General features: G+C 39.7%; 1 protein-coding gene across 2 annotated transcripts in view; it reads right to left on the bottom strand.

Annotated features, from left to right (window-relative positions):
- LOC122805409 (plasma membrane ascorbate-dependent reductase CYBRD1) overlaps positions 1 to 22,753 on the bottom strand; it is a 440,212-nt gene that overhangs the window by 176,166 nt on the left and 241,293 nt on the right. For both annotated transcript variants that reach the window (XM_044075528.1, XM_044075527.1), the window contains exon 3: positions 4,290 to 4,444. In XM_044075528.1, the coding sequence (XP_043931463.1) occupies positions 4,290 to 4,444 (155 nt within the window). The remainder of the gene's footprint in view (positions 1 to 4,289; positions 4,445 to 22,753) is intronic.

Below are 22,753 nucleotides of genomic sequence, written 5' to 3'. Positions count from 1 at the left end.
TGGCATTTCTCTCTTTTTGGTAGAGTGGAAGTGAAACCTGTAGCCTTTGTCTATTGTCTGTAAAATCCATTTGTCTCCTGTAATGTAATGCCAGTTTACGGAAAATAAGGCTAGCTTTCCGCCTAAAGGTGCTTCCAGTTGTTCCCTGGTAGGTGGTATCAGAGCCAAGTCATTGTGTCTGTCCTGTGGAAGTGGTAGTAGCTGGATCTGTGGCAGTACTTCTCTGGTTGTTAGGCTGCCACTGACGTCCCCTGTAGGCTCCTCTGGATTGACCTCTGCCTCTTGGGCGCCTATTTCTGCCTCTCTGTGCTCTGGAGGTGTCTGGAAAGGACCAAGTCTTCGAAGGCCAATTTCTACTAAACCTCGGAGGTTGGAACTGTAAGAAATCCTTGACTGTTTGGACAGATTTTGCTTTTTCTTCCACCTTCTTTAACACTTGCTGTGCAGGGGAGCCAAACAAACTTTGTTTCTCCATGGGAGCATCTAGGAGCTTTGACTTTACATGGTCTGGCAAGGATTGCTCTTTTAACCATGCATGCCTTCGGATCACTGTTCCAGTCATAGCTGATCTAAAGGAAGCCTCCAGTGCATCATAGCCGCATTTTAAAGAATGATTACTGACCTGCTGAGTGTTATGTACCAAATCCTGAAGGGACTTACGGTCTATAGGTTCAGGAGAGGACAGTTTTTTATTTAGCTGGTCTAACAAAAATTCCTGATACTGAATCATGTGGAATTGACAGTTTAAGGCCCTAGCCGAAAGAGTAGCAGAAGTATAAACTTTTTTACCCCATCTCTAATGCTCTAGATTCTCTTTCAGAGGGGAGGGGGTTTTTGGCAGAGGCAGCTGCTACAGCTTTGGGGCCTTGTGAAATGGTTTCAGGATCTGCAATAGGAGCCTTATACAAGTGAAAGTGTGTGTCCGGGACCCTGTAATATCTGTCGGGTTTAGTAGGGGCCGGTGGAAGAGAGTCAGGAGCAGTACAGGCATCATTAAATGCATCATCCACAACAGTTAGTACTGGAGGAATGGCTAAAGGCCTATGCTGTGGTAAATGTAAAAAGGTCCTTAGCCTTTTCCTTGAATCTGAAAAATCCTGGCCCTGCCATTGAAATTGCTCTCTCATAGCATGTAAGGTTTCCCCAAAAGAAAATTCCTCAGGAGGAGAGGCAGAAGGAATGGAATCTTCTGCATCAGAATCCTCATATGGAGAATAAGAGCCTTCTGGAGGATTTGAGTTTTCTGACTCATCCGAAGAGTAGTCAGTAGAAACTGTATCTGGGGGCTCTGCTCTAGGCCTTTTCTCTGGAGGGGGTTGAGAGGCCCTGTCTGGGTGAGGTTGGGATCCCCTGATCAAAGAAATGAGATCCTCAGCCAGGCTAAGCATTTGGGAACTAGAGGTAGGCCTGAGTGGGGTTTTAGCAGGCAAGGCCTTAGAAGATTTAGCTGCTTTAGCCCTAGAAAAAGCCTTGATGGACATAGATGCGGGGGGCCTAGCAGCTCCACGTGCAGGAGTAGATATGTCTAAAGGAATAGTATCTGATAAATCCTGGGTGCCAGCTACAGCAGGAGAAATTTCAGTAGCAGATTCAGCCATGCTGTGAGAGGCCTCGGTTGTCGGAGGTATGCTTTCGGCCGAAGGAAGAACCGCGGACTCGGTTTCAGCCGAAACCGAGACACTCGCGGTTGGCTTAACCGTGGTTTCGGCCGAAACCGCGGGCCGCGAGTGACGGTCCTTTTCCTTACGCTTTTTAGCTAATTGTGAAGTCGGAGTCTCCGACGGCATTTTGTAAGCAAAAGCGGGACCAAAAAACTCCTCCGCAAACTCCGACCGACGTCTAAGTGTCCGTCGGTTGAAGGAAGCACAGGCTAGACAAGCTGATACGTCGTGGTCTGGGCCTAAGCAAGGAAGGCAGTAAGAGTGGAAGTCCTTATGAGGTATTTGTTTCCCACAAGTTAAACAATTATTTACTTTTTCTGACATCGGCTGAGGCAAGAAAGAGTCCCCAACGGGGTACTTAGCTTTTTAGAAGTCTTCGGTAGTAGAAATCTCTGGATCTGACCAACCGGCACTTGCGAACAGCTTCTGCTTCGGGCACCGCGCGGCAAGAAAGACTGAGGAAAATGGCGTCGGCTGATGCCTTTATACCCAATTCACAGCAGCTATGACGTCGGGTGAAGTGCGACATCAGCCGAGGCCAGACCCAGACTTTGGAATCCGGCCGACCGAAGGGCTGCCTGAGGCAGGACAACCCATATGTTAGGACTGCAGATGCATCCTTGAAGGACATCTATATCAATCAATCAGAGGATGTTAGAAAGGATTGGGTAGAGAGACTGGATAAACAATTCACAAAGAAACAATGGGAGGATACATGTATGTCTCCCAAATATGCAACAAAATCTAGAAGTTTAGGATTTTTGCTTGGAAATGTTTACATAGATATTTTTATACCCCAAGAAGACTCCAGAGAATTTTTCCTTAGATAAACAACAAATGCTGGAGGTGTGACAGAGAAGAAAGAGGTACTTGAGAAAATATTTTCTGGGAGTGAGGTGGGTTGATGGACCTTAAGGATTCTCTGCGGGGTGCACTGCTGGAGATGCTTGGTTAGTGTATTGTTGTGACGGGGAGATTATTCTTCTGAGCTATGATACAGAATCGGAATTGCCTAAACATGGTAATGCATTATTGTGTCTAATTATGGTGGCTTTCAAAAAAGCAATTACTAGAAAATGGAAATCAAAACCTAACCAACTATATTAGTAGTACTGAATATAGTAACACAGATAAATGGAACTGTGATCTATAGAAAAAGGCAGTAGCAAACTACATAAGAAAAAAATGGGAATTGTGGGAACAATACCTACAAGGGATGAATGAGGTTTAAAAGAAGGCAGGACTTAAATGACAATGTTTGACGGAAAATGATTGGGTAAATTATAAGTGATGTATAATGTCTGCAAATGGGAGTGTGTCGGTATGGTTTGTGATGTAAAATGTTTGCAACTACAATTGTGTCGGTTTGGTTAATTTTCACTTATATAAATATATGATTGCTTATGTCGTAAGTGATGGTTTAATAAAGATGTTTCTTGTTTAAAATAAAGGTGGCAGGAATTGAATAATTAATGTAATGTTGCTTAGGTTATATGATAAATAGCAATATATGTGAAGCATAATGTTTCTTAATTTTCACAGTAAGACGTTGACCTGTTTGATTCTCAGCTAGAGCGTCTTCTATGTGGAGACATTCGTGAATGGGTGTACCTTCGTTGAAGGTTGTGCGTCAGGGCTGGCAACTCGGTACGTAAAAATCTACTGCCGATCATTAGCGGACTGGAGTTCCACTGTGGCGACCCCTAACTGGGAAAATTCGAAAGACACAACAACATAATGTTTCTTAATTTTAACTTGTTAATACAGTTTGATTACCTTTATATAAATGTAAATTTGCCTATGTCACAAGTGATAATTCAATAAAGGTGTTAAAAAAAAAGGCAAGGTATCATTGTACTCCAAATGTTCATTTAAGGGGCCCATGCCCCTAAAGACCAATGTCATGTTTAAACTAGGTGACGACAAAGTGCCAAACCCACATTTCATTTCAGATTTTAATACTTTTTCCCCACATTGCATATCCCTTAACTCCTCCTATAGTCATAACAGGTTTTTTTGTGCTCCTCAAACTTTCCAAGGGGATAACATCCCTCTTTTTGTTTGATATGTACTAAGCTAATAATTTCTATTCAAGCCCACAAGTAATAACATTTGCTGAACTGGATCTTGAATTATTAATATTTAGCTTCCATAATGTGCAAATGAGAATAAATTAATATCACTACTAAACTCATCAAAATATTAACAGCAATAAAGAAATGGTTACCTGAAAGGGTAACCTTCAATCAGCAAAGTTAAAACAACTCAAACACATATGCTTCACTACTGCAAAATGTCATGGGGGTGCATAGAAACTTAACTACTCTGTACTAAAGCATTTCAGAAAACAGCTGAGTATTATTGTTCTGTACAGAAATTGTCACATGTTTAGCTGTTAACACTCTAAAATAGAAAAATCAAGCCTAAAATGAGCCTCACTTATTTGACATAATGGACATTAAATTTACAAAAAAATATATGATAAAGAAAAACAACTTGCTTAGACTATAAGCCAACACTTGTCATTCTGCTTTAGTAACAGGATTCCTGTAACAATCAAAGAGAGACTACAAATCTTAAATGTATGCCACACACAAAAACAGATCATTTCATAATAAGATCACTTACAAGGAGAAAATCAGCTTTTCTGTAATCCCCATCAGAGCTGCTGCGATTACTGTTCCAAAAATCAAAATGCCTGAGTAAGTGTGAACTGGCAGAAGAGCAGATCGAAGGAACGCAGGAGAAAATGGTAGGAGATAGACAAGAAATCCTATGAAAAGCTTAAAGAGAAAAAAAAGTTATGTCATTCTTACACAGACCGTGTAGTGTTTGCATTGCTTTCATTCATTTTAACCTTGAAAATGTTATGATTTGTTCTTGCTAGATAACTGCTACAACTTTCTGCAATGCGTAAAACATATTACAGTAACTTTTCATCATGCATTTAGGAGTTCACCACAACTCAATACTCACAATATACAGTTAAAAAAAAGAAGTTGCTCAATTTGGAAAGTAAAAATTTTCTACTGTCAACATCCTTTATGAATTTTTTTCCTCTCTTTGTCCCTGCTATCAATCATCAGCCCCCTCCAGGTCAACTGTCCGATTCTTTCCCCATTACTGAGGTGACAGTCATCCAGGAAGGGCCATCATTTATACAGTCATCAGGGTAATTTAAGACTTTTTGTTATGCTGCTCTAACCACCACATGCACCAAGCTAGGCATCAAAGAGAAGACATTTAATATGCTGCAGTGAAAAGCATCTCCTCACTTCCACAAGGGGTGCTACTTCCTAGACAGCCCTACTCCTCCCCCTGAAGCACATGTGGTGCTATTCCCAGTCACTTCCCACCCCAGGGCGATATGAGTAGAGTGTGCCACCTCACTTCTTCCCCTTCCTGCCTGGCTCCTCTATCGCCACTAACTGAATCCCATTTGCCTAGTTCCCAGTGAGGACTCCATCCTCTGTGCCAATCAGCTGGTGGTATAAAATTTTTTTTTTGGTCCCTGTGTTTCAGAAGACTATCAGCTCAATAGAGGACATCCCAAATATGTCTTACCTCCACTCCTGGTACTATCCTTCTGGGTGGTGGCACTCTGATGTGGTGGAAGTAGGACTGAGGAAACTATCCATTGGGAGGAAAACTTCCTCTCCGGGTACTAATCCCAGGTGGGGCTGCCTTGCTGGGATGAAAAGGGGATGGGGAGACATTTAGGTGGAAGGCACAAAGAGGCTGGTCAGCTGTTGCACCATACAGTGTGCTCACACAAAGCTTTTTTCTTTAAACCCTACATCCTGCTGACGTGCGAAGCTTACATCACAAAGGTGGTCATACAATAGTGCCACAAAGGGAACATACTAATTTGAATGGAAGCATGGCATGTCTTTTCTGCCTGCCCAGCTCTGCAGCAATGCTTCTTGTCACAGCCACAGTATCACCACAAAGGCTCATGAAATGTTGTGCCCTATATAAATCCCCCAATCCTCAACCCCAGAAGAGGTAAGCAAACAAAGCTCCACCATTACTCTTTTACCAGGTTAGCTTCTGCAGGTGCCCTGATCCAATAATCAAACTCAGCTCACCTGGGTCATAGTCAAGGCTTTATCCCTCTACACCAACAGAGCTAGCTAGACACCCTGTATGAAATGATGCTAACTCCACAACAGGCCAGCAGACATCAAGAAAAAGAAAAAAGCAGTCCTAAATTAATTAGCACTTCACCGTATTTTCTAAAAAAATCCACAGGTAAATATATATCCAAAACCATGCATGCATAAAAAACTATATATAGGGTGCTGCAGTATGTGGCTACACCTGAACTTCCCATTTCCACTACTTATATGCACTAATTCTACATCTATACTATCTGCACTGCTAAGAGTATTGTAATGTTTTTCCATGGCCAGTGAGATGCATACTGCTCTCCAACCCGGAAAAACTGTGCTGATAACTGGAAAAGCCATCCCTTCACATTCACAGTCAGCCACCAATTACCAATTGCAAATAAATGAATACACACTGCATTTACTCATCAACGTTCTGACATAGTATCTCTACTTGCATGTCACACACACACACACACACACACACACACACACACACACACACACACACACACACACACACACACACACACACACACTTCTTTAAATGATATTAACTCTAAAATTCTATCCAAAGTCTTGTTAGTGACAAAATACACAAGTAGGGTAACTACGCACTGAACCAAATCCTGTTCCCAGATTATGCCAGTGATTATAAATAATTGCTAAAACAGGTTTCTAAAATGTTTACTTCATGCTGTGTAAACAATAACAGTATTACTAACATGTACATCTTTACTTGTTTCACAAAGAGGCTTACCATCCTGCAGGCTTCTAGTTTTCCTGAGTACCTGAGGTTCTTCTGTGAAAACTTTGAAAATGTAATGGTTTACTACAGGTATTCTAACTGGAGTGCAAAATGCACCTGAATGTATCTGCACAGCAAATATCTACCTGGACAAAATGAATGGACTGTGATTATCTTCCTCTTGATCTTTATGAAATGTTCCAATGACTTAAAATGCTATTGACTTGCCTGCAGTTGTTGGCTTAGTGTGCTTTTATCACACAAAACACCAATCTTTGGAGTTTTACCAACACAGATAACCACTAATACTGTACACATATAATGGAAAACATTAACAAATAAACAAATAGCTTCAAATAACAAATTTTGCAACTACAGTGTACTAACTCAAGAACTGTTAATATGACAAAAAAGAAAATATTTCAATAACTCTTTAAATGGGGTGCCTATTCAGAGTCCTTAAACACTGTAATTATGTTCCATCCAAAAAATTACATTGACGTCTAATGGTTTACCAGAAGAATTGATTATAAAATATGATCACTGTTGAAGAATCAGAGATTGAAAATGTGGCTTCGTGGAGCCAAGTAATGGATAAAATTAATCCTGAAGAACAGCTGTTCCTATGTTAAAGGAAGTAATGTCAGGAGATAAAAGAAGGGAAATTACAACTGTTCTTATTTGCCATTCAATCCAAGGATCTGATAGTGTTCTTCAAACAGTGCCAATAAAAAGTTCCTAGTGTTTTATGTTCCACTGCTGGGAAGAGGTCACACACTGTACTTGTTAGGAGCAATACAAAAACAAATCCGTTAACTGTGGTACATACTTGATCCACTAAAACATTACTATTGATCGGTATTCTCTCTGGGACTTTACTGTTGATCTTTTCATATTTACAATTAAAGACAATGTGTTTACACATGTAAAGAAAAACACCTCTTGTGATATCACCTTTCAGACTTGAGACTGCAGACTGATTTTTACAGCAGGTTGATTTGAAAAGTTTGTGTCAGACATGGGTGCCATATATACTTACAGCCCTGAATATGAACTTGAAAAAAAAAATGATTCTACAGTTTAGAACTGTGGACATCAATGATGCTTCTACTATCCATTATTTCTCACTTCACCGTGAGTGTGTTTTTGATATTAAGGTAACGGGTTTGTAGAACGGTCATACAATGTGTGGGTTTTGCTTTCTACACAGCATGGTAATGTCAAGCATATTCCCACTGTAATTTCCTCTAATGATCACAGAGCATATGTGTATTAAAAAGGGCAGCCTAAAACATTTTTTTTTTATTTTGTGGTTCCTTATCATATCTGATTCAAAACTGTGGTAAGTGTGTGTCAGTCTGCTTCTAATAGTGTTCCTTCTTGTAAGGAATGTAAAAACTGTTAGGCATTTTTAGTTTGACTGTCCCAAGTTACTTACAAAAGAGGTGAAGGACACTAAGCAAGAATACAGAGTGCTACACATAAAAATATATCAGAGGTGAGAAGTCTCTTGGGGAAAGCGTTACAGTACCACATATCAAGGCTATGCAACAAAATGTTTCTCTTACTATGTCTAAATAATTCGTTTCAAGATTTGAATAGAGAGGTGCAACATACTTTACACACAACAGTAGAGGAAGAGGGGGGAAGCGAGGGTGAAGGCATTTATGATATACATAGTTTTGGAAATGAGGAAACAGATGCAAAGAAGTACCACTACTGGTAAGAGGCTGCATAAAAGGAAGCTGAGACAAGGCGCTAAAAACATTCTGTTAAGAAATGGAAAGGATAGTCTTGTTATTAGCAGTTTAAATGTGAACAGCTTGATTAATGAACATCGCAGATTAAATATTTAAAATGTTTGTACACGGGCAGGTATTATCTGTTTACCTGATATAAAATTACTTACTGATCTACAAAAGAAAAATAAAAGACTGAAGTTGTTTGAGGGCATAAACGTGTTTGGAGCTATGGAAGAAATGTATGCTCTGGTATAGCTATTTTGTTTAAATCCAGTATTTCTTTGTTAGATGTATCAACTGTTGCTTCAGGACAATTTCTTATTTGTGTTATGCAATCCTGGGAGGGGATTTTCAGACTTGTTTATGCCCCTACTAGTAAAATATCTAGGGAAGACATAGTTCATGCATTGCATTTTACAAGTGTGAATTGTCCCATTACTGTTGTAGTAACTGGAATGCCATATGGCAGCAGTCTGAAAAAAGTTCAGATGCAAGATTACTGCATGAGACATCAGACTAACAACCTTGTTTTAGAACCTTAATAGGGGCATCTTATCATAGAGGTAGACTGTCCACTGACACTGATTATTTTTCTTATACAGATTCTTTTTCTTTATTTTTTCTGTTTTTTATTTATGTAAACATAAACAATCATATAGCATTGGCTTTTGATATTGCTAGCAATGTATCTAGATTAACAGTTGGTAAAGGTATTAAAACGTTAAATGACTGGAAAGAAAGAACAACAGAACGGAAAGATACATTGCATCTGCTATGGGAACAAGTGGTTACATTAACTGACTTCAGTGAAAACTAGTCACGGTGGTGGACTATATAAAGCAACACATAAAAAGTACAGTTGTGTACACTTACCATAAATGTAGATGTTGGGGTGTATTCACTGTTGCAGTCATTACATTTGGGGGTTATCTGCCTGCAGGTAGCCCTCAGCCAGCCTGAATATCAAAGTCTTGGATTCCTGCGTCGGATGCTGTCTCTTCTTCCATGACGTCAGGTCGTCAGGGGTATAAAGCATGCAGCTGACGCCATTACAGCAGTTTGTCTTGCCCCAGATGTCAGGTGCCCCCATAATGGAAAGCAATTATATGTTAGGTTACACCTCCAACAAAAAGCAAATACACCAGAAAGCTGAAATACACTAAACAAGAAGAAAAGTATAGCCAAGAGAAGTCAGGGGGCTGGAGGGAGGGTAACCAGGACTGCAACAGTGAATACACTCAAACATCTGCATTTATGGTAAGTGTACACAACTGTCCTATGTTCTTCATGTTTCACTGTTGCAGTCATCACATTTGGGTTGATGCCCAAAGCTACGGAAGGGAGAAGGAAGTTAGAGATCATTAGGGCCAGCTATTAAGCCCTGCAAAACTGCAGTGGCAAAACCAGCTCTGGATTTAGAAAAAAAATAGGCATGTGGTAACGCTTGGTGAAGGTATGTATGGAGCTCCAGGTAGCAGCTTCTAGGATGTCCCTGGTGGGGACACCTCTGAGAAAGGCTGTACAGGTAAATACAGCCCTGGTGGAATGTGATCTTATCCCCTGTGTGGTAGGTTTTCCATGGTGCTTATAGCAGAAATTAACGCAATGGGCTATCCACTTAGAAATGGTTTGTTTTGAAATGGCCTTCCCCTCTGCCCCTGCAGCAAAGCCAACTAGCAGCTGTTTTTTCTGAGAGGCTTAGTCCTGTACAAATAAAATCTAAGTTGCCTATGCACATCCAAAGAGTGCAGTATTCGTTCTCCTTTGTTTTGTGGACTGGGGAAAAAGTAGGCAAATTAATGGACTGATTAAGGGCCACACTAGACACCACCTTGGGCATAAAGGAAGGATTGGTCCTGAGGGACACCGTGTCTGCATGGAAGATGATGAATGGCTCCACTGCCATGAGGGCCTGTAATTCAGACACTCTTCTTGCTGAAGTGATGGCTAGATGGAAGGCTGTTTTCCAAGAAAGGAATTTCAACTCTGCAGTTGCAGCTGGCTCAAAAGGTGGTAGAGTGAGCTTTTCCAATACAAAGTTAAGGTCCCAGGCTGGAGTAGGGGCTCTCCTGGGTAGTCTTAAATTTTTGGCCCCTCTGAGGAATTGCTTTAGCAGGGGGTGAGAGAAGAGGGGTTGTTCAGTATTATAATGAGCTGAAATGGCAGAGGCATGAATTTTAATTGACGAGAAGGAAAGGCCCTTGTGCAACATCTCTGTTAAGTACTGAAGAATATGCGGTAAGCTGGGCACTGCTGTGCCCATCTCCTGAGTCTGGCTCCAGGAACAGTATCTTTTCCACTTTTCAGCATAGGACTTTCTAGTACTAGGCTTCCTTGCCTCCAGAATGACATCTAGCACCTGCTTACTGAGGGATGTTTTAGGAGATGTCAAAGAATTAGCCATGCTGCAAGGTTCAGGGTTTGAAGTTGAGGGTGCAGAATCTGGCCCTCCTGCTGGGACAGCAGGGAAGGGGTCTGAGGCAGGTGCCATGATTCCAGCAGTGACATACTGCGCAAGAGGGGGGTACCAGTGTTGGTGTGGCCAGTCTGGTGCAATCAGTAGTGTCCTTGGTTTGTCCTGTTTGATCTTAAGCAGAACTTTCGAGAGGAGGGGCAGAAGGGGGAAAGACATAAACTGAGAGGCTTTCCCAGGTGAAGGACAGGGCATCCACTTTCCAAGCTTGACTGTGGGAAGTCCTTATGCAGAATTTGTCCAATTGGTAGTTCTGAGGGGAGGCAAACAGGTCTATCTCTGGATTCCCCCATTTGTTTCTCAAAAGGATGAATATCTTTGGTTCCAGTTTCCACTCATGTGGGTCCATGAGATTTCTGCTTAGGTCGTCTGCCAGTGAGTTTAGCTTGCCTGGCAGGAATTGTGCTTGTAGGTGCACTTGGTAGCTGAAGGCTGTGTTCCACAGAGCCATGGCTAGTCTGCAGAGAGTGTATGAGTGGGTTCCCCCCTGCTTGTTTATGTACCACATAACAGCAGTGTTGTCTGTCTTTACCAATAATTGTCCTGGAAGAATGTGGTCCTTGAAGGCTGTCAGGGAATTCTGTACAGCTAACATTTCTTTTTGATTGATATTCAGGTGCATCTGAATCAGGTTCCATTTGCCCTGAATGCACTGCCCTGCCAAGTGAGCCCCCCATGCATAGTCTGATAAGTCTGTTGTTAGGGTTTGGGTGGCAGGGGGTAGAGTGAATGGGAGCCCCTTGTTGTGGTAGCAGGCCTCTCCCCATCAAAGGAACTCTGTTTTTATGCAAGGAATGATAGGAATCATTGATTCCTGGTCCTGAGAATGTTGACACCATAGGCTTTTTAGATACCATTGTAGTTTCCTCATATGCAGTCTTGCATATGGAATTAGTAGAATGCAAGAGGCCATGAACCCCAGGGCTTGCAGGACGTTCCTTGCAGATAGCTGGGTCTTTGTGGCCAGTAGTTGGAAGTAATCTGTCAAATAAACTTGCTTCTCTGGCCTGAGGTAAGCCATCTAGGAAGTTGTGTTCAAGCTTGCTCCCAGGAATACAATTTGTTGGTGGGGTAATAGATGAGATTTATTTTCGTTTATGGTGTACCCTAGTGAGGTTACAAGTTTCTCTACAAATGCCAGATGTTTTAGTAGCATGTCCTGGCTTTCTGCCTGAATTAGACAACCGTCCAGGTATGGGTATATTTGAATATTTCTTTGCCTGCAAAATGTAATGACTGGAGCTAGACACTTTGTGAATACCACTGGGCGCAGTAGATAAGCCAAATGAAAGTGCAGAGAACTGATAGTGCATGGAGCCTGCTCTGAAGCGTAGGTATTTCCTGCAAGATTCCCTTACTGGAATGTGCAGGCAAGCTGCCTTTAAGTCTAAGGTTGCCAACCAGGCATCTTTGCCTAGCATAAGAAGCAGCTGTTGAAGTGTTAGCATTTTGAATTTTGGGATTACCAAAAAGGTGTTTAGAATAGAGAGGTCCAGGATAGGATGCCAGGAGCTGTCTTTTCTGGGTACCAGGAAAAGTCTTGAGTAAAAACCTTGTCCCCTTTCTTCTGCTGGGACAGGTTGAATGGTGCTGATAATTAGAAGAGAGAAAACCTGCTGTTGAGCCTCTGCCCACTGATTTGGGGGTAGGTTTGGCCAACAGTTTAGGGTTGGTAAGGTGTGGAATCTTTATCCTTGGAAAACTACATTTAAAACCCATTTGTCCTGGGTAAGAGTTCCCAGTTTTTTGCATGCAGGGCGATCTTTCCCCCTAAGGGAGCAGGCAGTTGAGCAGAGCTTGGAAGGTTTAAGGTTAAGTCATTGTGACATTTTTCCATAGGGGGGTGTCTTACTACTTTCAGCTTTGGAAGTGAGAGCCCCCCACTGCTTAGGCCTATGAGTACCTTGAGACTGTAGCCTAGGTGGTCTGCTGGCCCTGGGTTTGGACTGAGAAAGCCTGGAAGAGACAAGAAAGGACTAGTTCTTAGAAGGCCAATGCCTGCTAAATCTAGGAGGCTGTACTTGCAGGAAATCGTTAACAGTTTGCACAGATTTAGCTTTTTCCTCCATCTTTTTAAGGACTTCTTCTGCTTTGTTGCCAAACAGGCGGTCTTGGTTTAAGGGAGCATCCAGTACTTAAGCTTTAACATGATCTGGCAAATTTTGCTCCTTAAGCCAAGCATGCTTTCTAAGTACAGACCCAGTGACAGCAGCCTTGCAAGATGCTTCTAAAGAGTCAAAATCACATTGCAAAGTATGTTTACCAACTTGTTTAGCAGAATGCATTAAATCCTGTAATTCTTTATTTTCAGCACAGTCAGGAACATAATTTTCTGTTTAAGTAGTCCCATAATATGTTGCTAATACTTTAACATATGAAACTGGCAGTTTAAGGCCCTAATGGCCAAAGTAGCAGAAGTGTATACCTTCTACCCCATCTGTCCATGGCCCTGGAAACTCTATCAGAGGGGGTAGGGTTTTTGGCAGTAGTAGCCTTAATGTCTTTAGGTCCTTGGGAAATGGTCTCTGGGTCCGCAGTAGGATTATTGAAGAGGAACTTGTGAGAGTCAGGTACTCTGTAATACCTGTCAGGCTTCCTGGGAGCTGGAGGTAAAGTGTCTGAGGACAGGCTTGATTCCAAGAAGGCATCATCTACAATGTCCAGGACAGGAGGGTTAGCTAAAGGCCTGTGTTGAGGGAAGAGTAAGAATTCCCTAAGCCTCTTTTTGGAGTCAGAGTAATCCTGGCTTTCCCAACGGAAATGCTCCCTGGAGTGTGTAAGGTTTCACCAAAAGAAAAATCTTCTGGAGGGAAAGCAGAGGGAAAGGAATCCTCTGCATCAGAATCATCATAGGTAGATAAGGGCAAATCCTGGTAATCAGAAGAAACAGAAATTTCAGAATCCTGTTCAGAAGAATCAGAAGGAAAATCAATTCTAGGTCTCTTAGAGGGTGAAGGCTGACTTCCCCTAATTAAAGTAATAAGATCTTCAGCCATTCTTATCATTTGTTTTTTAGGCATATGGGCCTGACCATGCGGTTTGTACATCAGTTTTCTAGGCGTGGGTCGAGTTTTAGGCCTTGAAGAAGATGATGGTGTCGGTTTGAAATGCAAGTCAGTAGGCCTGAATACACCTTCAGAAGCCGGTGCCTGCACAGCGGCTCTGGACCCATCCAAGGTAGAGACATCTGCAGGTTCCATAGTCGAAGAAGCATCTTGTGGCATACCAGACTCTGAATTGGTCTCAGTAGAGGCCTGCGAATCTGAAGTAGCAGGTATCAAGGGCTGCGAAAGCGCCTTACTGAGTGCTGGCGAACTGGTGACTAGCTTAACGGAAGTGTCGTCGGCAGCTTTGGACCTATGCAGTCTGTCTTTATCTTTATGTTTTTTCGGAAAGTTGGTAGTCGGATGGCTTACTGAAGCCATTTCTGGACAGTTAAACTGAGTACCGAAATAATCTGCTGCAAAAAGAAACCAACGACGAGTAGTCCGGGGGTTGAATAAGGTGCAAAACGGACAGCGAGAGACATCGTGGTCTGGGCCTAAGCAAGGAATGCAGTACGAAAGAAAATCTTTAAGAAGTATTTTCTTTCCACAGTTAATATAATTGTTAACTTTTACTGACATCGGTTAAGAGCAAGAAAAAGGATCCCCAACGGGGTACTTAGCTTTTTTGAAGACTTCGTTTCTGAAACTCAAAAACGAAAATTTCAGGAGTTGGCCGACCGGCACTTGCAAACTGCTTCTGCTTCTGGCACCGCATGGCAAGAAAGACTGATTTAATGGTGTCGGCTGCATACTTTATATCCCTGATGACCTGACGTTATGGAAGAAGAGACAGCATCCGACACAGGAATCCAAGACTTTGATATTCAGGCCGGCTGAGGGCTACCTGCAGGCAGATAACCCCCAAATGTAATGACTGCAACAGTGAAACACGAACAACATCTGTATTTTGTTAAGTAGCAATAGTGAAACAAGAACATCTGTATTTTGTTAAGTAGAAAAGCAACTTCTTGAAAAAAAAAGTGTTTCTCTTATTGGAAGAATTATGAGATTTCCTTACAGTCGGTAAACTATGATGTTTGCCTAGAAAGTGAGAGAGTTTTAGAAACACTTAATTCTCCTTTATCTGGGACTCAAGCAACTGGCACTCTCAAGCAACCAAGTGGAGCCACTTCTACTCAATGCAGAACTGTTCCGCATTGAGTAGAAGTGGCTCGCTTTGCAATTTTTGATTGGCTCGTATGCCAGCATACAAGTCAGTCAAAAATCTCAAAGGGGAGCCTGTTCTATTGAATAGAAGAAGCTCCGCTTTGCCATTTTTGATTGGCTCATATGCCGGTATATGAGCCAATCAAAAATCGCAAAGCAGATCTCAAGCAACCGGAACATACACTTAACCAGCATCTACCAATCCCCACACGTGCTGGTTAAGTAAGATTTTACTGTAAGAAATATCTCCCTTTTTAATAAGAAGTTAAAAATTGTGAATTAATGCTAGGACTGCTTAATAATGATGGTGTTATGGCCACCACCCAGTCTGAAATAATGCAGATGGTGGAGAGTTAGTTTCAAACTTTGGCTTTCCCTGCGACTCTGCTGTAATACAATGGAATGCCATCACATTTCTGCAGCAGACATTAATGTATTAGACGGTCACATACCTTTCTCCGAATTAGATTTTGTTTTACGTAACCTTTCTGCTGATTCTTCCCCAGGTATAGATAACACTACTACCAATGGGTTCTGCAAAAATATGTTTGAATGACAGAAACATAATTTTTCAATGTATTGAGTAAGATACAAGTATAACTAGTGAATATGTGTGTGATAGAGCTATTAGATTTATAATTAAAAAGAAAGGGCACAAAGAAGATATTCAAAATTGGAGGCCCTTTACATTAAACACAGACTATAAATGTTTCTGTAAAATACTACAAGTTTGACTAAGTCGTATTTTCTTAAATAAATATCATACAGGTCTTTCTGGAGTGAAAGGGAGACTGAGTAGGGAAATGTTAGTAGTGTTAAGTGAAATCATTGATAGCATTACTCAAACTAAGAAAGACCTTCTTATTTTATGTGATATCCAGAAAGACTTTGATATGATTTCACATAAAACTTTGCGGGATAAAATGAAATCTTATGGTTTTGGTACTACATGTTTGCATGTTCTGCATGGTATTTATGAACATTCCTAGGGTTAGACCTTTAATAAATAATTTGTTGAGATGTCAAACCAGGCTGCCCACTGAGTGGCATGTTACTTAACTTAGTGATGAATGCTGCTGTAGAGGAAATGTTCTAGATCTTGCAAGGATGCTTTATGGGAAATAGTATCATACTTTGCTGCTTCTTTTTCTTATTCTGCTGATTTTAATCTTATACATACATATACACATATATACATACAAATATTTCAAGCACAGATATTAATGCCCTTCTAGCCTGCCAATATACCAACAGTTGTTCCTATAATAAGTGTCCAGGCTGTTCATAAAAACATCTAAACTAGTGCTTGCTTTAATGTAATTTGGTAGTCTGTTCCATACATTAGCTGCTGTCTCAGAGAACCAATTAGTACACCTCTCAATCCTACAGAATCTTCTACATAGGTTGCCTGATGATTCTTTACTATTTTTTGATAATCCTAACCATTCCCAGAGGTAGCGGTCTCTAAATGCCCTATATATCTGAATAAGATCTCATCTTAAATATCTGTATGGGACATTGTACAAGTTCAGATAATTTAAGTCTTTCATAACTTAATCCATAGATGCCTTTGGTATAATTCCACTGTAGTCCTTCCAGTTTTACTCATGCTCATTTTATTATAATGCTTCCATATTTTTATTCCATACTCAGGTTTGGGTCTAATGTAATTAACAAACAATGACTTCATCATTTCTGATTTCCTAGACATTATATATCTTTTTATACAATCTATAGTTCTATAACTATCATTAACCAATTGGTTGATATGATTAGAAAAATTCAAAGCTGGATCTACCTATATACCCAGGTCCTTAAATGAATTTACAGTTTCAATCACTGGATGCTGTATTAAATATTCACTTTATAATTTATGTCTCCCAAATCTCATATGCTTAGCTATTGATTATGCATTTATCAGCATATTTTCTTGTGCCCAATTTAGTCAAGTTCTTTTGCAGACATGCCCTATCTGTACCATATGCAAGCAGTTTACCCAATTTCAAGTCATCTGCATACAGACTGCAGAACACCTCAGATGAAAAAGATAGGTCTGAAAGATACAGTCTAAACATGTATGGGCCTAGGTCAGAGCTCTGTGGGACACATTAACTGTAACCAAGAATATCACCTGTCCAGTTGTTGTATGATACTTGCCATGTCCTACTTGTAGGCCATGCCACTACCCATCTTATCAAGAGTACATCAATACCTAGCTGTTCTAATTTACAGGTCAGCGTTTTTGTGTATGACCCTGTCAAATGCTGAATTACATCTCAGCACAACTTTTAATTCAAAGCAGTCATTATGTTGTTAAAGAACATCATGTTTCAGGTGGGAGCAGATCTATATGGTTTCAAGTACCAACCTTCTAATTCTGCCAATAATGTATTCAATATTACCTTTTCCATCATTTTTCCATAACATGAAAGTAGACTTAAGGATCTGTATGACCCTGAGTTGTCCTACTCCCCTTTCCCTTAAAGACAGGTTTAATAAGTGCATGTCTCCAATCTTGAGGAATCTCTCAATATTTATATAATCTAGTATATAATAGATATATTGGTACTGTAAGTTCTTGCTGAAGGGTTTTAAGGTCATTATTACTAATTCCATCTCCACCTTGTGCTTTGTTTAGATTCGGTTTGCATAATTATTTTTCAATATAATCTAATTAGATTTCAGTATATGAGGTTACTTAGATGTCACTGGGACATTTTATCACCCCCATTTGTGGAGCCAAACTATTTTGTGTAAGATTTTGTAAATATATCTATAACCTGCTGTGGCTGAGAATAAAATTTAGAATCTACACACAGTTTATCAATTAGTATGTCTTTATTCTTTCCATATCTTATGTACCTATAAAATGCTTTCTCATTATGGTCAATATCTTTATATAAATTTTCTTCAGATTTTTCTTGATCTTGTCTCACACTGTGCTTAACTTGTTTGTCCATATTTTTTTTCAGTTTTCAAAGCTGCAGTTCAACCTCTCTTTAATTTCTTATATTTTTTGTCTCTCACTTTAATCAGGTATCTTATTCTTGTTGAAACATACCCATAATGTTGCATGACTAAATCCTGATGTTAAACATTTTTTTTATTGTTTTGCACTCAAAGAATTTCTCTTTCAAAACTTTCCACATTTCTTCTGCAGTTTTTCCACTAAATGCATCACTCCAAGTAATTTTACACAGTGACTGTTTTGCTTCCATATAATCTGTGATTAGTTTTCTTTGCACTGGTTTAGATTTCAGTTTGGCAGCATTATCAAGCAACATTTACCCTTTAGAACCCCATGATCACTGCACATCAACGGTGGTAAAACTTGACATAAAATAACAGTAATTTCGTTAGCATCACAAACAACTTCTAGTATGTTCTGTTCCCTGGTAGTTTTTTTTTTTAACAATATGAAGCAACTGTTGTTCCTGAACATATGCTGTGAATAATTTCTTTACTAATGTTGAATCAATTATTATTCCAGTCTGTATCGGGTAAATTTAAGTCCCCAGTCACAATTATTCTTCCCTCCTGTGTTTCATGCAAGAAATGTGTGAATTCCTCTAGGCATCAGCACTTGACTTTAGTGGTCTATACACTCCAACAACTGTTATATCTTCTAGTGCTAAAAAAACAAAAAAGTACCGAAACTAACAACACAGCTGAAGGTAAAACAAAAAACTTTAATGCACAGAAACGTCAGAGTAAGCGCTTTCACGGTGTGCTCTCACCACTTCATCAGACTTGTGTTTGTCAAAAATTGCAAAACATCTGCTGCAAAAATTCTCTTCCCTAATCTTGACAAATGTATACCATCCTGTCTGAACATATGTGTGCCCAAAATTCAGCTCAGATGTTCTGCACATTTCCATTTTTTTTAATGGGGCATTTTTTTTCATGTAGGTATTTACTCAAAAAAAATCTTTTCATTCACAGTGACCCGACTCTTTTTTATATGTTAATTTGTGAAAAAATATATATTTGTGAAAAATACATACATAAGCCGCGGTGGTGCAGCGGTAGCGTTGTTGCCTCACAGCAAGAGGTTCTCCCGTTCGATTCTTGGCAGGAGTGCGAGGAGTGCTTTCTGTGTGGAGTCTGCATGTCCTCCCCACGGTTGAGTGGGCGTTTGAAAGACATGCGTAAATGGGCATGCCTTTGTTGAAGGTTGAATATCGAGCTGGCACCTCGGCATCCATCAAAATCTACTGCCAATCATTAGCAGACTGGAGTTCTGCTGTGGCGACCCCTAACCGTGAAAAGTCGAAAGACAACAACAACAACATTTGTGAAAAATACATCCTAACATTTGTACAAGCCATGCTATCTAAGAGGACTGTAAGTTCCCTACTAACAGTCAGAGTCCTTTCAGATGAGATCATTTGTACCGACATGAATAAAAACAGATCTGTACTTCCTTACATGAAGGAGTTCCAAGACTTGTCTCACGTCTTCTACTTTTGTTCCTGACAAGCATAACACTATTCAATGTTCATTATCTTCTTTGCAAATGTATCAGTTCCTCTAATAACTGAATCACTGATTACAAGAATATCTTTTCTGACCAGATCTGAAGAATCTTCATTTTCCAATTCAGTAATATCTGCTCTATCAATTGTTACAAGGAAATGATCTTCATCACCATTAGTCTTATCAATTCCACTGTTTTCATTGTGTATTACATTTGCAAGCATACAATTCTTAACCAGCTGGCTTTACAGATCCACAGCTTCAGCCATGTTGTCAGTGTCTGTCTTTGTCATCTTTTTTCTTACAGTAATGTTCTTCAATCCTTCCATTTTCAGTTTTGATTTCTTCCTTTTTACCTGCCCCTTGCCTCTTATTTCTACCTTCTCTTTTGGAAAAATGCTGCCTTTTTCTGTAGACTGAAGGTTTTCTGATAGAAAAACTTTATAATTACTTATACTCAGTGTGTTACATAACAAAGTAGTGTTCTTTTAGGGGTCTATATCATTTGAGCGAGCACTTAATTGAGCGAATCGCTATTTGTTGAACTGTATTAAGAGAAAGCTCAATTAAGCGAACACTCGGTTAAGTGAAAAATTTCCCAGGGGAAAAAACAGCTATTAGCCCACTGACTGGAACAAGTAAAACTAAATTTAAAACTCTGCAAAGTGGGGGGCTTCACTCCCACACCCCCTAACTAAATATACCAACTCCAAGATCGCACTACAATGGGGAATAGGGCAAATACCCAATGATGGCCAACCATGTCCTTTCCCCAGGAAAAAATTTGCTTTACCAAGCATTTGTTTAATTGAGCTTTTGCTTAATTCAGTTTGACAAATAGTGATTCGCTCAATTAAGCGTCTGCTCAAATGAATTAGACCCCTTTTTAGTACGTATTCTCTTTACTTTACAGACATTTATCAGTTTCCTTTTCTTCCTTGTTATTTGTTGTGAACTTCTTTCTTTCTTTTACTTCCTTCTAAATGCTCTGAATCCTCAGACTGCTGAATACTCATTTCCAGAATTCCAAAGTTGTCAGGGGCATTGTTTTGTTTCATAAGGGTTGAGTGAGCTTTACAAACAATAGACACATCTTTTCCTAAATGTGTTCTATTTGCTCTATGCCTATCATTATATATCTCACCAGTCCAGTCATTAACATATGTCACAACAGTTTGCCAAACCATGCCAATTGCACAACTGCAATCATCATCAGTAAGTCTAAATTTACTACTAATAATGGTAAGCAAATCATCCAACTTTTGACACTAGGTACACAGATCACCAGTGTTAGCAGGTGTTACCTTTAAATATGCATAGCATTTATTAGACTGTACAAAATATTTGTGCTTTAGCAAATCATTAATGGCATACTCATTTAAGGAATCTATATTTAGATGCAAATTAATAAAAAATTATATTTACTTATTTATTTGTTGACATTTGATTACTGGGAAAGTCTGACTGTGTAGAAGCTCATTTTCAGTGGCTGCTTGGGGAGAAAAGCTCCAAATCATTACAAAACATTCTAAAAACAATAATTTTACAATCTTCAAAAATAGAACAAAAACATCTGAAGTTTAAATAATTATAACAACTTAGACAGGATATAAAAACTTTGGTAAAGAATCGATACATGGTATATGAAAATCATTTAATATTTAGAGAAATTTTAGATGGCCTGTAGAGAAATTAAAGGTAAGTTAGTCTAACATAAATAGGAATTACAATATGAAGGAAGGGAAAATAGGCTAGAATTAGATAGCAATAAGGCAGTAAGTGAAGAAGGAAGATTAATTGGAGGTACAAAGAATGAAAAGGTACTTGTTCACATTTAGGGATATAGTTTATCTTTGTTTTGAGGAAGAATAGAACCAGATTTTAGCTAGGAAGTCTTTCAGAGTGGTTTTGAAAGACGAGAGGGAGGGTATAGACCTGACGGATAAAAGTAAGGAGTCCCAGGCCTTAGCAACCTTGTATGAGTACAGACAATGCCCTGCAAATTTGCTAGGTCTGTAGACAGACAGAAGTTTCTGGCCACTGGATTGCAATGACCAACTGGGAAAACAGTTGTGTACAATGTTTTTAGTGCTAGACGGCAGATGGATGCTGGATAATTTTGTAGGTGGTAATAAGTTGTGTATATATTACTTAATATGGCAATTCTAACAAATTAAGGCTTTTCAGTGCTATACAGTGGTGGGTTCTGAAAGGGGAATATGCTGCAAATTTAGCAACTTTGTTATAGCACTGTTCAAGTTTTAATTTTTGTGAAGCCTGAAGGTTAGTAAGATGGTAGCACCATAAAGAAGAGTGGGGAAGAGATAAGTAGTGGCAAGTGTAGTTTTAGTTGCATCAGTGAGAAAGGTTTTGGTTCTGTAAAGCATTCCTACTTTTTGATGAGTTTTTCTTGTGTAATTTTTTATATGCAGGTCGAATGCGAGACTGTCATCCACTATCACTCCTAATAGTTTGCTATGAGAAGTGACTTCAATGGTTGGGTTATCAGGAGAGAAGATTTTAAATTTTATTTTTTTCATGAGAGGGGGATTTGGGGAAAAACAAGTAGTAGTTCGGTCTTTTTTTTTTTTTGGGATTGAGCATGAGTCCTGCGTTATGGAGCCAGTCTTCAGTGTCAGATTACTTTTAAAAAGAGGTGAGATTGCAAGTGATTTAAGTTAACATCAATTATTCACAATATTATACTGATACCAGAGTCCGGCTGGAGGGATAATAAAATCAGCAAGCAAAGGAAAGTAATATTGCTGGAACTGAATTCATCCTCAAGTCTTGGTGAGTACTTTCACAAAGTGAACCCTGTTTTTACAAAATCTCACCAAGACGACACTAATATATACACTGTATTTTACATAGCATATTAGCATATATCATAGACCGAAGTGGGTAAAAAAATAAAAAAAACAGGTGAGTGCCCAATCCTGGTCAGCACACTGTTGTCAGCACTAGAAAAAAATGACAATGCAGAAGCCTCAATACCTGAAAACATTCCTACAATGGGGCTAGGCCAGGCTCAAGGGAGGATGACCCCCCCCCCCATTGTGGAAGGAAACAGTAGTCAAAAAAAATGACAGGCTAATAAAGAGCCATAAAGATGACAGAGTAGACTACTGAGGATAAGAAAGAAATTAAGTATTGTTACTATTATGCAGAAAGCCCTGAATTTCCAGATCGAAGATATTCACAAAGATTAAGAGAGAAATTAGAGGAAAGAAAAATACTTGCACAAGAAAAGCTGTCAAAAGCTTCAAATGCAAATTTGTGTTCATTAATACAAAAGATTCATGAAAAACATTATACAGACCAAGAAAC

This window comes from Protopterus annectens, chromosome 6.part1 (genome assembly GCF_019279795.1).
Source record: "Protopterus annectens isolate FY-2018-M chromosome 6.part1, PAN1.0, whole genome shotgun sequence".
NCBI classification, from domain to species: domain Eukaryota; kingdom Metazoa; phylum Chordata; order Ceratodontiformes; family Protopteridae; genus Protopterus; species Protopterus annectens.
This window is presented reverse-complemented; position numbering and strand designations above follow the sequence as displayed.